Source organism: Oculina patagonica, chromosome 12 (assembly GCF_052425735.1).
Source record: "Oculina patagonica isolate OP01 chromosome 12, crgOcupat, whole genome shotgun sequence".
Taxonomy (NCBI): domain Eukaryota; kingdom Metazoa; phylum Cnidaria; class Anthozoa; order Scleractinia; family Oculinidae; genus Oculina; species Oculina patagonica.
In genome coordinates this window covers 23,983,505-23,998,244 of record NC_135769.1, presented here as the reverse complement: position 1 = coordinate 23,998,244, position 14,740 = coordinate 23,983,505, and the positions used below count along the sequence as shown (strand labels likewise).

The 14,740-nt window shown below is 38.8% G+C and overlaps 1 protein-coding gene across 1 annotated transcript; it reads left to right on the top strand.

Annotated features, from left to right (window-relative positions):
• Positions 1-72: 72 nt before the first annotated feature.
• Positions 73-14,390, top strand: LOC144632270 (actin-related protein 8-like). Its single transcript, XM_078490879.1, has 13 exons — positions 73-232; positions 1,582-1,866; positions 2,701-2,808; positions 3,240-3,413; positions 4,668-4,778; positions 6,953-7,068; positions 8,409-8,469; positions 9,225-9,317; positions 9,500-9,604; positions 10,002-10,112; positions 12,019-12,205; positions 12,944-13,107; positions 13,895-14,390. The coding sequence occupies exons 1-13, from the start codon at positions 182-184 to the stop codon at positions 14,048-14,050; spliced, it is 1,722 nt and encodes a 573-aa protein (XP_078347005.1). The 5' UTR covers positions 73-181; the 3' UTR covers positions 14,051-14,390.
• Positions 14,391-14,740: the final 350 nt, after the last annotated feature.

Here is a 14,740-nt window from a genome sequence, read left to right as displayed (position 1 = left end):
TGGTGTAACAATCATTTAGCTTCCTGAGAACCACTATATGTTAGTTACACCACGTATCCAATCTTCACAAGTGCAAAATATCGCAGGCTCACGGTGTCAAAACAAAATGGCGGTCGTCAGTAAGCATGTTTTGTGTCTTTTGTTATAGAACACTAAGTAGACGACGACTATTAAAGCAGAAATGCCGCGTGGAGTGAAAATTGAACGTCCCCCACCTGCTGAATCAGTTGAGGTATGAAAACATTTTTTTTCCTCTTGAAACAGTGCTGGTTCGTTTATGTTTCGGCCTAAAACATTTTCCAAACCCCACTCCTTTCTGAGAAATGTTTCATTGTCCAGAGAGATCAAAGCTTTGGCATCTTTGATATCAAAGTGTTTCCTGAAGGGCAATTTTCACATCGGCAAATTTCTTTACGGGAAAAGAAGGAGGACTTATTAACATCATCTCATCCTTGTTGAATAAGCTCATGTGTCAGTCAATTCCAAGCGAGATCATGGCCCCCCCCCCCCCCGGGCAAACCCCTAGGCATTTGACTTTTCTCAAAATGTATGATCAAATTCCTCAATATGTGGGCCAGTTGCATGGTCTTGTTAATGCTAGGTCTAAACGGACACTCGTGCCTTATTAATCAGCAAATTTTAATAGGAAAGGGTATGTTGAAACTACTGTACATTAAAGTAACAAAATGCTAACTACACACCCTTGTGCTTGCTAGCGTTTTATAGTTTATGACACATTTTGTCGATGGTCAAATGCCCGACCATCCAGGCTTCTGTTTAATCAAATTCCTCACTCTCTGGGCCTCAGTAGCAGTCAAATGCCCAGGGGGTTGCCCAGGGGGTTGCCCAGGGGGGGGGGATGATCTCGCTTGGAAATGACTGATACATTATGTATCATTATATATAATGTAAGTAGGTAGCCGGTCATAACGCCCCCAAGATAAAACGTCCCCGAGACATAACGCCCCCTATAAGACATGACGCCCCCTATTGCGATTTATATATTCAGAGAAAGATCAGAGAAGAGATGGATCCGAGGATGTAATGGCCTGTTTGCGTTGGGATTCGTCCGTTAATGGCAATTGTGATTCTTCTGTTTTTGTTACTTGATCGGTATCGCTCGATCTATGTGAGCAACGAGTAGTAAGATGAATAACTATGTAACACCTTTTTACGGTGCGATTCCATTGTTAAACATTATGTAGCATACGCTAGTTTAACTAGGTTACACTTAGTTTTCTCACTCGGTTTTACAATTACGTGTACGAGGCAAGAATAAAAAGGTAATGAAAAGAGAAAACAACAAAAATAGGAAAGTACAAGAACCTCGGATCGGTGAAACCCACTCACTATAAACTCGGTTTTTACGATCGAAAACTAAAAAATTATGTTTCTGCTATTGTTATCATAAAATTACAAATAAAATTTGCTTTCTTACAATGGGGGCGTCATATCTTATAGGGGGCGTTATGTCTTATAGGGGGCGTTTTGTCTTGGGGGCGTTTTACCTTGGGGGCGTTATGACCGCAATTCTGTAAGTAAGCTTAATAAATTTACTTTGTATTTTTTAAATAATTATAGCCTCTGCAAGCCTCTACTGTTGTGATTCTTCATCCTGGTTCAACATCCATGTGGTTGGGTCGTGCCACTGACCATCTGCCGCAGAGCATTCCTCATGTCATAGCATGGAGAAAACCTTCACAATGCAGTGTTGATCTCCCTGATCAAAGCTTATTGGTCAGGGATGGCCTGGATCATCCCGACAGTGAAACACAGAAAGAGCTTGCACTCAGTGTGATTGAACAGGCTATTTGGTCAAGGAAGACTTCACCTGGATCACGGAAACATCAAACAACAGTTTCGCAGGTCAGTGCCACCCTTTATCAAGTTCGAAACACACCAGGGAGGGGGGAGGGGTACTTGGAAAAGTTTGGATGGGGCCAGGGGGAGGGGGGGGTCTCTCCTGAGGTCTAGGTGCCCTTACCCCATCTCAGATCAAAAAAGCTCAGATTTGCTACTCAGTCTCAGACTAAAGTGTTATGTAAATAATATTTACATACCCCATCTCAGACCGAAGGTGATTATTTATGTTGCACATGGTTTAAATTTGTCTTTTGTTTAAAATTTTACAAACCAGTTTGATTTTTATTTCCCTTTGTTTCAGATTATGACAATCAATATGAGACAATGAAAAATAAAAATCAAACTTGTTTGAAAAATTTTAAACCAAAAAGAAAATTTAAACCACAACATATACACCTTTAAAAACGCAGAGGGGAAATACACATTCTATCGTCTCTTTTTATTTACAAATACTCTCCACTTTACTACAATATCTGCCATTATTGTTGCACATTTAAAAACTACCTGATTTAGATAAGTAGAAAGATAAATTATAGTTTTGGCATTCAGTGACCCCATTTCAGACTAAAAAGTGAAATTTGGAACCCCATCACAGCAGGGATAGCGCAGTGGTGAGAGTGCTCGGCTCGTCTCCCACCAATGTGGCCCGGTTTTGATTCCCGGACTCGGCATCATATGTGGGTTGAGTTTGTTTGTTGGTTCTCGTCCTTGCTCTGAGGGTTTTGCTGCGGGTTCTCCGGTATCCCAGTAAAATCACTACAGTCAGAATCTCCCAAAAAATACTTTTTTGTTCTTACTCTCTTTTTTGTATACTGAGTCAAGGACACTGTTTTACAGGTAGCGGCTTTCAATGTTAAGGTTACAGCTGAGCTTCACCACGAGGATGAGTCGTCAATCAAGTGGACAGACACCAGCTCAGAACCTCCCTTCATTGTTGGGGATTCTGTAAGTCAGTCATTCTTTTCACTTTTTCTTGCCTTGTTACTGGTTTGACGTGGACAAATTCTGCTGGCAAAAGTTTGAACATAATTTACTACTTTGTGCAGTGGGCATTTTGCCAGCCAAATTCCTCAATTTTGAATAGAATTCAGAATTATTTAGTGAACAGAATTTTTGATAAAATTCAGAACAAAAGATCATTTTTTAAAAAGGCAGGGTTATACTCTAGTAGATCGTGTATTTGCAAGTACATACAGTTCAAGTACATACACTCAACAATGTATTAGAAGCACTTGTGCTGGTGTTTCCATGGAAACTTAATAACTAACTCAAAATATCTAACTATACAATATCGTAGGATATAATTACTTGTTTTTTGACTAATTTGAGTGCAGTTGGATAATAATTTGGCAAATTTTTTATGTGCATTACTTTAGGCTCTATACATTCATCCTAATGAACCATACTCCCTTCATTGGCCAATGAAAGGAGGGCATCTCAACCTGCATGATGGACCTGGAGGTTCTCTTACTGCCGTCTGCGCTGATCTGGAGACCTTGTGGGCTTACGCTATACAGACCTGCTTGACTATTCCACTACGAGATCTAGGGGTTGGTATGAATACTTGTGATGCATGAACAAAATTAAGGTGGCTTTCTACAGTTTTGATAGGATAAATGTGCCCAGCTTTTAACTCGTTAATGTAAAATGGTCAGAAATGTTTTATTTTTCTCTTAATATTATAACTGTTTGTTGCAGTGTACAACCATCATGTGTAACATTTGAACAATAAAAATTAATTTTAATATAAAATGAACGACTAAGTGATTAAGAGGGGACTGGGCACCAGTAGTTTTGGTGGCATTTTCTCAAAATCTAGATGTACGACCCCACCTCAAAATTTCAGAAATTACAAATTGGCTCTGATTTAACATGCAAAATAGAACAAAAATCAGTAACTTAAGACAGATTTTAAGCTGTTTTTGAAATAGGCAAAATTAAAACATTTTCCTTTTTGCGAAAAATCTGTCTTACAGATTTTTATATAAACATTAAGGGCCCACTGACGTATATATTTGGACCCGTTGCTAGGGACATTCACGGTTATATAGTTTTAGCAATTTTTCTTGTTTAGTTATGGTTGAATCTTTTACTCAGTCCATAACGTAAATATGACGTCATCGGACCACGCCCATGATCACGTGACCAATAAAGAAAAAGTCTAAAATTTTTGATGTTTTGCATGTTATCAGAAAATCATTCATGGTGTCTTTATTTGTTTTTGTATCTTGGTAAGTATGGGTTTCATTTCATTATGGAAAATAATTTTTTTAGAGAGATTTAAAATATTGATTTGTCCATAAAATTTTTATTAACAATGATTTAAGCAAATGAATACTTAGTTATGTTCCCGACCCAGGTCGGAAAAATATAACGTCGAAAAAAAGTGAATCAAATTAAAGACCGCCAAGTATTTAGATTTTTTCTGCAAACCGGAAATCATTTTGTTAACGCATGCGTAATTCATCTGACAAGAGAACAGTGCGCGCGCAACAGTTGTACGCGTACGCTTTTGAGATTATTTGCATGTGTAAAAAAACTGCTTTTCCTGGTTCAATTTAATCTGACTGATTCTCAGATGTAAAGTCAACTATTAGTCAGGAAGTTTTTCGGTAGTTCCTATTGTTTCATCTTATTTGGCGAGTTTGAAGAAGTGCTCGAAAGGAAATTTTTTTGCACATCTGGCGCGTACAGATAGCGTGAGTAACCCGTACACGCAATACAGCGCGCGCTCTTTTAGCACCTTAGCAACGCGCGAGAAATCCGTCAGTGGGCCCTTAACAGCTTATAATATATTTTTTTAGTACTATAGAGCTGTTCTGGTGATTCCTGACTCTTTCGACAAGAATCACATCAAGGAGATGATGAACATCTTGCTTTGTAAACTTGGCTTTTCGTCTGTCATCATTCACCAGGTGAGAAAAGCATGTAAAAATTGCAGTGGCAACATATTTGTTTATTTCAGTCGACTCCCTAGGGCTTCAAAATACCCGTAACTTGAATTCTGGATTGTCCTTCAGACAAGCAGCTCTCAAATTTTACTTGCTTGGGCCTGTTGCATGATTTTTTGGTATGATTTAGTTGGCAGATACCTTGCTTATTTCCTTGCCCATTTGGGAAGTGAGTGTGAAAAGCTACTCGCCCGACAGCAACACCTTCTTGTCCCTGATGACTATTTTGAGCCCTTCTCCCTTCTTGTGGACACTCACTGTCGTAGACACCCCATTGTTATTGACTGGAGATGGAGTCCTGGCACATAATAAATAATACTGAAGATAACTGCTGCTATAGTTACAGTAATAATAATAATAATAATTTAATACTTATTCGGCGCAAATTAGCATGTGAATATGATCAAATGCGCCTACATCAAGTTAATTTAAAACTTAAAAAGAAGAAAAACAAACAAATTTACAAATATTATATGAAGATATATAAGAATACAATTAAAAACTTTCCTAGTATAAAAATCGAAAAACTCAAGATTAAAATTAAAACTAAATCTAAAACTAAAATTCGTGGAATTCATGCTAAAAAAGAGGCTCTAGCTGTAACACGCAAATGCTTTCTTGAACAAGTATGTCTTAATTGTTCGTTTAAAAAGATCGTAGCTTTTTATCGATCTTATGTCCGATGGTAATTTATTCCACAGTCCAGGGGCTGCTACTTGAAATGATTTGTCTCCTAGGGTTTTCTTGGTCTTTGCCCTTGATGGCTGCAGCAATAGTTCCTTGCAAGATCGCAGGTTGAATCTTGTTTGGTCTCTGATCATGATCAAGTTACAGATATAAGACGGTGCAACATCATAAATTGCCTTTAAAGTTAGGATCAACATTTTGTACTCGATCCTGAAACATACCGGAAGCCAGTGAAGACGTTTTAAAGTAGGTGTTATGTGGTCAAGTAGTAGGTGTTACAGTCATTCTCTATGACCAAATTGTCTCATGGGTGTCCGTTATAGTGAGAGTTGACTATGCACATCATTGTCTAATTAACAAATAGATTTCATTTTGCCGTGCGTCTGTTCAGTAATAGATCACAGATGACGTCAAAATGTGGTATGAACAGAGAAGTGGCCCACGAGGCGCTAGCCGAGTGGGTCACTGATGTTCATACCACATTTTGACGTCTTCTGTGATCTATTACTGAACAGACGCACGGCAAAATGAAATCTATTTGTTTTATATAATAACACAAGACTTCAGCACACTTCTGTGTGAGCAATGCTGCTGTACCGATGAGCTAAGTTGTTTTGATTTCACTATTAAGTTTTCGTTAACACGAAGCATTATAATCCGATTGAATAAACAGAAAAATGGTCAATTGAAAGTTAACGAAAAAACTAACCTTTATTCCGATTTGGAAAGTTGTTCAAATCTGTAAGCATTAACCGAAGCGTTCAATAATTCACTGTCTTCTTCAAGCTTGTTTCGCCCAGTTAAATGCTTCGAAAGGTGAACGATGCTTGGCGTATTGTTTCTCACTGAAGATTTGTAATTAAGCTGAACTTTTTTGCTTTGTTGTGGCCCAGCAAGTTTGAAAAACTTTGCCGACAACTCTGATTTGGACTATGAACTCTGATCACGCGCGCGAGTCACACCACCGCGTGACGTCATCCATGTGTCTGTACTCTGATAGATCATAAGTAAGAACCAATCAAAATGCGCGTAGAATTCAGGTTATTATATAAATTTCTTCTGACCTCAGCCAGGACTCAAGCCTGGACCTTTTGTTCCAGAACCTGACCCACGACAGGGCTGCAAATAATGTTTTTCACTTGAAAGGACATAATGTCCTACTGAGACACCATCTTAGTCAGACAAAACAAAATTGTGGTTGGACATCACCAGAAACAAAAGGTTGAATTTTATTCATTGTTGTCGTAAAATGATTTACGACCAAAAAAATTGTCCAGACATCATGTCCAACCACACTTTGGATTTCGTTGAACATGAGCAAATTTTGGTCAGCCAATGTCCGATGACCGACTGTTATTTGCAGCCCTGCACAAGCCATTAAACAATGACTCCTCCTATCTGTAATCACAGAGTCAATTTTTATAACAGCAACTTTTTTTCATCACTCACAGGAGTCAGTATCTTCAGTGTTTGGTTGTGGTTTGAGTGCTGCTTGTGTGGTTGATGTAGGAGATGAGAAGACAAGTATATGTTGTGTAGAAGATGGATTAGTCATTCCCAGTTCACGGTAATTATTTATTATACCGTATTTATTCGATTAAGGGCCCAACCTCGAATAAGTGCCCACCCTGTAAGTAGGAAAAGTAAATAAGCACCCACCCACCCCACCTCCCGCAACCCCCCCTGAAGTGCACAAGATGAGTATTGATTATTACAGAAATTGCGATTGAAATTGAATTAGTACTACTAAGAGACTTCCTCGAAGGCTGAGTTTTCCAAGTATTTTACAAAAAAACTTTCAATGAACAGTTAAAGTTTTGCTTTGGTATGTCTTCACGTTTTGTTATTCTTCATTGTTTTGTAGCACAGTAAACTTACTACTTGCTAAAAATGGTGAAAATTTAATAAGCGCCCAGCCTCGAATAAGCGCCCACCTGAATTAGCGCCCACTCTCAAGGTCCGAAAAGTTAATAAGCACCCAGGGCGCTTTATCGAATAAATACGGTAACTATTGAACATCATATGGTGGGTTGGGTGCTTTTTTCAGATGAAAAACTGTTGTCAGTGTTGGCTTATAGAAAGACGCATTAAGGCAAACATGAGCCCAAAATGTCTGTTGTCTACTGCCAGCTGAGCTTAACCCCTGGGGGCCTAAACCCAGGGGACCTAACCCCTTGGGGTGGGTTAAGAGACAACTGACATTTCAGGCTCAGGAACACCAGAGAGAAGTTGCAGAATCCTGAATGAGGTGTGACTGTTCTAGATCCTCCCCCTATTTTTTCTTTTTTTTCTTTCAAATTCCATTTCAAAATCTTTTAAATTTGCATTCTATGATAAATTATTAAGGTCATTCCTCCAAAATAAAACTGACAATAGATTTTCGCTCAAACTTTGCCTACTGGTTATTTATCCTAAGAGAACTTTATTTTTTAAATAAAAAAGAGGGGTCCTGGCATTCATTTTAGAGCAGGTAGCCCTTAAATATACCCCATAATTCTTTACAATATCAGCAATTATAATTTATTATCATGAGTACTGGCTAAGTTCACATTTTTGTTTATCATTAATTTTTTCTACAACAGAAATTTGTCCATATTCATTTTGTAGAAAGAACGTGATTGCTAGACTGAGAAAAAATGTAAAAAAAATGACAGGTCCCGGTACTTGTTTTTTCGAGAAAACGATGATTTGTCTCTCTTGCGAGCCAAGCTGTTTACAAAAAGCAGCCATTTTCTTATTGTGCATGCACTAATCATGTGTAAAATTATGCGCAGTACAGAATGCACAATGCAATACAAAGGAATTACCTTAAACTGCAGTCCAAACACTCCATCATCACACTCAATCATTTTGCGTGCTATGAGTTAATGCTTTCATCTTAAGAGTGTGATTTACTTTCTGCTTTAGACTGTGGCTTCAGTATGGAGGAAGAGACATCACAAGAACCTTCTATTGGCTGTTGAGAAGAGTAAGTAGTGTAAAGAGACTACCGGTAGTCACAATTGCAAAGCAATGATACAATGGGTCATACGATACCCATGTCATTGAATGTGCATTAGACAGAAAATTAATGTTTTCTTGCACTTGGGAAGGACGGGTGGGAATCCCTGAGGTAAAATGTGGAGCTTCCACATCGATGTAAGGCTTTGTACATGTTCTACTTAACAAACTGACCACATTCTTCCATGGTCTACACTCTTATGGACCAAAGAAATGATACCATAAAGTGTTCAAAACTCGGTGGATCCACAAGCCATTAGGCAAGTGGTTCACTGTAAAGTTTTGGACATTTTATGGTATCATTTCTATGGTCTATGAGAGTGCAGACCATGGAAAAATGTTGAAGGTTTTGATTTATACAGAAACATTGAAAATTTACCTGCACATTACATGGAAAATCAGCGCACAGTTGTCCATGTGTGACAGAATTCAATTTTGGTTGTGGAATTGGAAAAGTGGCAACAATATTTCTCAAGTGTCCCAAAATGTGCCTCATGTTGTGTTTCATGCTACTTCATTTTCATGGTCTATTCTCCCCATTTTCTCAGATATTGTACAAATACATGTAGTTCTGAAGCCAGGTGTCTTAAAGTCACATTAAGTTTTAAAAGAACAGTTTTCTGTAGCTGAAACAGTTTATTCCCATCAAGGTCAAGTTACAAATCCCCATTGTAAGTAAAAAGTTAACATTGTAACTGAAACTTTTAATTTGTTCCTTTCAAGGTCAGTTTTCCCTATAAAGAGTGTGATATCAACAACAGACTTGATGTACTTCTTCTGCATGAGCTCAAGGAAACATTCTGTCATCTTAGTCAGGTAAAAAAATAATGTATGTAATTTTGCGTGCCATGAGCGAGTACTTTGATTTCATTAAGGATGCCACTGCCAGTAATCCTGCTATGCTGTGCACATTGCTGCAACAATAGCAGCCTTCAATGCTAAGTGTCCTTCGAGAGACCCTCTCAACTTAAGCTGTTTTTTTTTTTTTGCTGACTCAGGATATTGTTGGTGGCCAAGTGCACGAGTTTCAAGTTCACCGTCCTTTTGACACTCCTCGTTCGTACCAGTTGAAGATTGGAGATGAAGCAATTGAAGCTCCTATGGTATGTGAAAGACACTTTCTCCTGTCTTTGAAGTGACACTGGATGCTTTCCATTTTCTAAGTGTGACCGGTCAGACCAACAGGAACTGACCATTGTGACATTTTATGGTCATTTCCATTTTGCATTCTTTTTCCAAGTTCCCATCTGTGAGAAGCTTCTGAACTAAGTAAGACAAATGGACAGTTTGTTAAAATGGAACGGTAAATTTCGGTCCAGTCAAAGTCGGTGGACCACCTCCAGAGGTGGCCCTTAATATTCCGGTCAGACCGAACCAAAATGGACATTTTCATTTGACTTCCAACCGAAATTTCCGAAATATTTGGCTTAATGGAAAGCACAGACTGTTTTTTCTGTTTTTTGTATATTGGGAGTCTAAGCACTGTTCCTTTATTCACAGGGAATGTTCTTTCCTCAATTGTTTGGCATTGTGGGTGAAAGGTTGGTATACACTAAAGATCATCAATATGATGACCCAGAAGACTTGTGTGACGACAGATACTTGCTTGAGGTGAGGACTAGCTGAGATTGGACCCCAAAAAATTCAGTGTCTCTGTTGTTTGGTGCTTCACCGCGGTCAAAAGTCTCAGGCAGGTTTTCTTTCCATTTCGTCGTTTTTTGTTCAAATTGAAGTGTTATTACGAGCAAGGGTAGATAAAAATAGTTGCCAAGTGAAAGCATAATCCCATTCCCTCAGGTAAACCAGTGTTTTTACTTTTTAAATGTTTCGCATCCGAACCAAAGGTGCTTTAACAAATGGCGCCGACAAGTCCGCATATCGCTATTTTCAAACACGTAGAACTTTTTTAGTAAAGCTCCAAAAAACTTAGTAAACCCTTAGGATACCGGTTATGTATCGAACTTTGAACTGTGAAAATTAAAACCTTATCTTTGCAGTACTTTCTTATTTTTTACACATTTCTGTCGTTTGACCGCGGTGGAGTTTGGTGCTAACATGTAGTTTTGAATGTTGACTCGCAAGCAACTTGTCCCTAATCGTCTATTATTAAGAAATTGTTAGATGCCAGAAATGCTATAGATTTTGTTTATTTGTTGTAAGAGACCTCTTGGTGGGACGGGTCAGGGATGGAAGGAAAATGAACTCAATTGTTATTTCTATTCACCAAAAGGATAAACAAATCGTCATTTTTACTCAAAACTGGTCAGTCATTCAAACTACTCTACAGCATAGCTAGCATCAAAACAGCCCCATCGATCTCAGATTTGGTTACATGGCGAAGTATTCTGTAAATAGGCATTCGGTCCGCGATCTTCCAGACATTTTTTCAAGAATTCAATACATACAGAGGTGCTATGCTGTGGAATTTTGCTTCAGACTATTTTAGCAACTCTTGTAGTCCCAAACAATTTTGTAGAAAAGTAAAAATGGATTTCTCAATTAAGAAATTCGATTTCATGTAACATGCAGTTTGTCTGTTCAATCAGTGCCAAAACGCTGTCCGATTTTTAACTTTTAATTTTGTTAGTAGTTACTTAAATTCGTTGCATATTTCTAATCCAAGTCAGTCCTAAGCAAGTTTGCATTAGAGCAGTTTTCAATTGAGTGCCGTAAAACCAAAACCAAAGGAATTACTCTGACCAATCACAAAGGACACAGACAATCCAGTGAACCAATCAAAACTCCAAGCAAATACATGTAGCTGGCACGAAGCGGAGGAAAACGTGCGCGAGCGAGTCACGATTGGTTTTGGTTTTAGTTCTGGTTGGCTCAGAAAGTGGCGCGGGATTTTTAAGCCAATCAGTAAGCGTAGTAATGCAATACCAAAGCAAACGCAATTTACTTTCGACACTCAAATGAAAACCGCTCTATAAGGCTAGTTTAGTTAGTTAGTACACGATCCCACAAGCATGTAGTGCTTTAAATATTACTGCCTGTTTTGCATTGTTATAATAATAATAATAATAATAACAACTTTATTAACGTGTCAAATCTGTAGTAGCTGAGGGGAAAAGTCCCCTCTACTAATTGTGGACACCTAACCTGCCTAACTAAAAAACGTAATTAATATATATAAAATAGAAAATATTTATATACATTTAAAAAAAAAACCTAAGTACAAATATATTAAAATTCTGTTTCTTTAACTATATTAAAATATAAAAAATTAAAATTATGTTAAAAGTAAAAATTATGTCATGTAATGTTGGCTGCCAGTCATTCTTGACATAGTTTGCATCCCCGACAGTCACTGATATTAGCAGCCAGCGCAGTGAGGTCCCGACTACGTATAACGCATTTGAATTGTTTTAAAGAGGGTAAATTTCTTAATCTAGGTGTGACAGCATTCCAAAGTTTGGGCCCTAGGTATTGAAGAGAGTGTTTACCAAATGTTGCCCTCGTGAATGCACCCTCGTGAAATAAAGTATATCATTAATTACCATCCTGTGGTCCGCAGTCACAGAGAGGCCAGGATCAGTCTAGTAAATCATCAGGTTCAAAGGCTGGACCAACCACCGAGTCAGTACCAGACCCTGATCAGGACTTAACGACCGCCATGAAGACTGGTAACAAACAGATGAAGCTTGTTTCTGAAAAGAGCCTGGGTCTAGATCAAGCTATACTGCATAGCATCAATTGCTGCCGTAAGTAGACTACTTTTGAGTAAGCGTGATGATGCATACTATCTTGTAGGTGTCGTAACAAGTACTAAAGCTACCGTAAAATATTAAAGCCCTTACTCGAGAATACCCCCTCTGGAAGATCAAGGTTTTTTTTATTAAGCCTTCCCTCTCCCCCTCCACTTCCCAAGATGGTGGTAGATCACGACAATTTATGAACATTTACTTTTATTTTTACTATTTCGTTGATGATTAGTTACTATACAACACTGAACATTAAAAAGTCTACTTTATTTTCTTTGTATGTACCCTAACTGAAATGTCTTGAAAAAAATTTAGGCTCCCGCCCCTCCCCCTCTGGGAGCTTGGCTGTACAGTGAGATTTGAATCATTGTCACACTTTTCGCCTAGTTTTATAGCCTAGCTTGCACGAGTCTCCTGTAGCTCAGTGGCAAAACGTCTGACTGGTATTAGTTAAGGTCGCGGGGGACAGGTTCCGCTCATCGGTTTGCATTTATGAAAAGTGTATGCACCGAAAATGCGCGAAATATTTATGAACAGGCTCCGTAATGTTTCTGCATCAATAATTGCAGGGGACTCGGAAATTTGTTTCAGAGACACTATACGCGGATCCTCTGTAGTGCAACGTCTTCACAGTGGAACGTTTTTGCTCTCAGCTCTTAGCAAAGGACAGAAATAAGCGCGCGACGAGATAAGCTTATTTAGCACCTCTACCCTTACATCTTACTCTATTTCCTGCAGCTACCGAGGACACAAAACGTAAGATGTACAGCTCAGTTCTTCTGATTGGAGGCGGGTTCATGTTCAACGGCGCTGCGACCGCCTTACAGTCACGTTTACAGGCCAAATTACCCGCGTCTCACCGCAAACTCGTGGATCAAGTTGAAGTGATAGCCAGACCCAAGGTATGAAGTTTTTCTCTTTTTATCAGACATTTGTTTTAAACTGATAAAAAGCACGAAATGTTCGCTCAATTTACGGAACTTAAACTTTGTAAACACCAAATGAATATGGAAAACAATTTCAAAGAAATATCATTTTGAGAAAATTTCAAAAAAATTTCTAAGTTCATTGGTCTACAAAATCAAGCCATTATTGTTGGATCTCTTGTGAAATTAGATTGTTATGTCAATCATCAGTCGCAAAGATAGTCTTTAAAAAAATTGTCGTGTTTGCAACAGTCGACAAGTTTAGCTACATTTGTATTGCTAAGTAGCGTGCAAGCGGGCGAGAACAAGCCGGCGAGGAGCAGGCGAGGAGAAGTCTGAGGCGGAAGCGCGTACAAAAAGGAGGCTCTTTCTCGCGGCCTCGCTACTCGCGCGTGTGCCTGCTCGCAGACTACTTTGGCCGGCGGATCTCGGAGAGTACTAATGATGCCCCCCTAACCTTCCTTAGGCCTGGTGTTAACTAGAGACGCAAGCTCACGAGTATAAGGTCAATGATAATGCACTTTGATCGTTGTGCTTGAGCTTTTGTTACGTGGTTAGTGAAAACCAATCTTAATTTGACATACGATCGGCAGCTCCATGTGTTTTACCTGAACCTTTTACAAGAATGTTCTCGCAAACTTAGTCGTTGAATCTCAATTTCATGAGTTCCTCCTTGTTTTTCAGAGCCTTTTTCTCTGTGTGTTTCTGCTTGTTGGTTGGTTGCGAATCGTTTAATGTTTCTCCTCTTGTTTACTCGCAACAGGAAATGAATCCCCGGACGATTTGTTGGAAAGGCGGTGCCGTGCTTAGTATTTTAGACTCCGCTCAAGAATTATGGATCAGCCAACGCGAATGGATATCTATTGGAGTTAGGGTACTGAGGGAGAGGTCGCCGTTCGTTTGGACAATCTGTAATTAATCGTTATAGGCTAAACTGCTCCTGAGGAGTTCTTCTTAGGCCCTGCAGAAGGGTTGCTTGGGTTTTTGGAACGACACGACGATGAAAGTGGAGAATAGTGATGTAAAGAGACTTCAACCCAGAAAAAGAGACATGAAATGGCTTTAAAAGTGACTGAAAAGGAGAAAAGTGACTTGAAGTGACATAATGTGACTTCGGTTACTATAAGAAGGAAATGAGCCCCTTTCCCCTCTCAAATAAACCCTCTCCATTTTGCCCCCCCCTCCTGCCCAGGGTCTTTATAGATCTTTTACGGTATAACTAGATAGCAAGAAGGAAATATTCCAGTTAACCAAATCCAAATTATACTCATTGGACGGTTTTTTTTTTAAGCATGGTGCCTCGTCAGACCGAACGTGCTTTAACGACCACTCTCGTGAACGACTCGTAATATTAGTTATGTCGGAGACTGAATTCTGTTCTAGGTACAAGGTTTAAAACTCGGAAACGTTAGCAAAACATATTGCCTTTGTGACAGGGCTTAAGCGTAGTACTTTTTTTTAAAAAAACAATGGATTTTAAGTATTTAAAACTTTAATGAGGCCTGAAAACTTTACAGATCAAAGATCACCAAACAGCAAGATCAAGACTGTTTTAGCAATTCAATTGATATTGTACTTAAATAAAATGTAAACGAAGTTTCAGCATGTT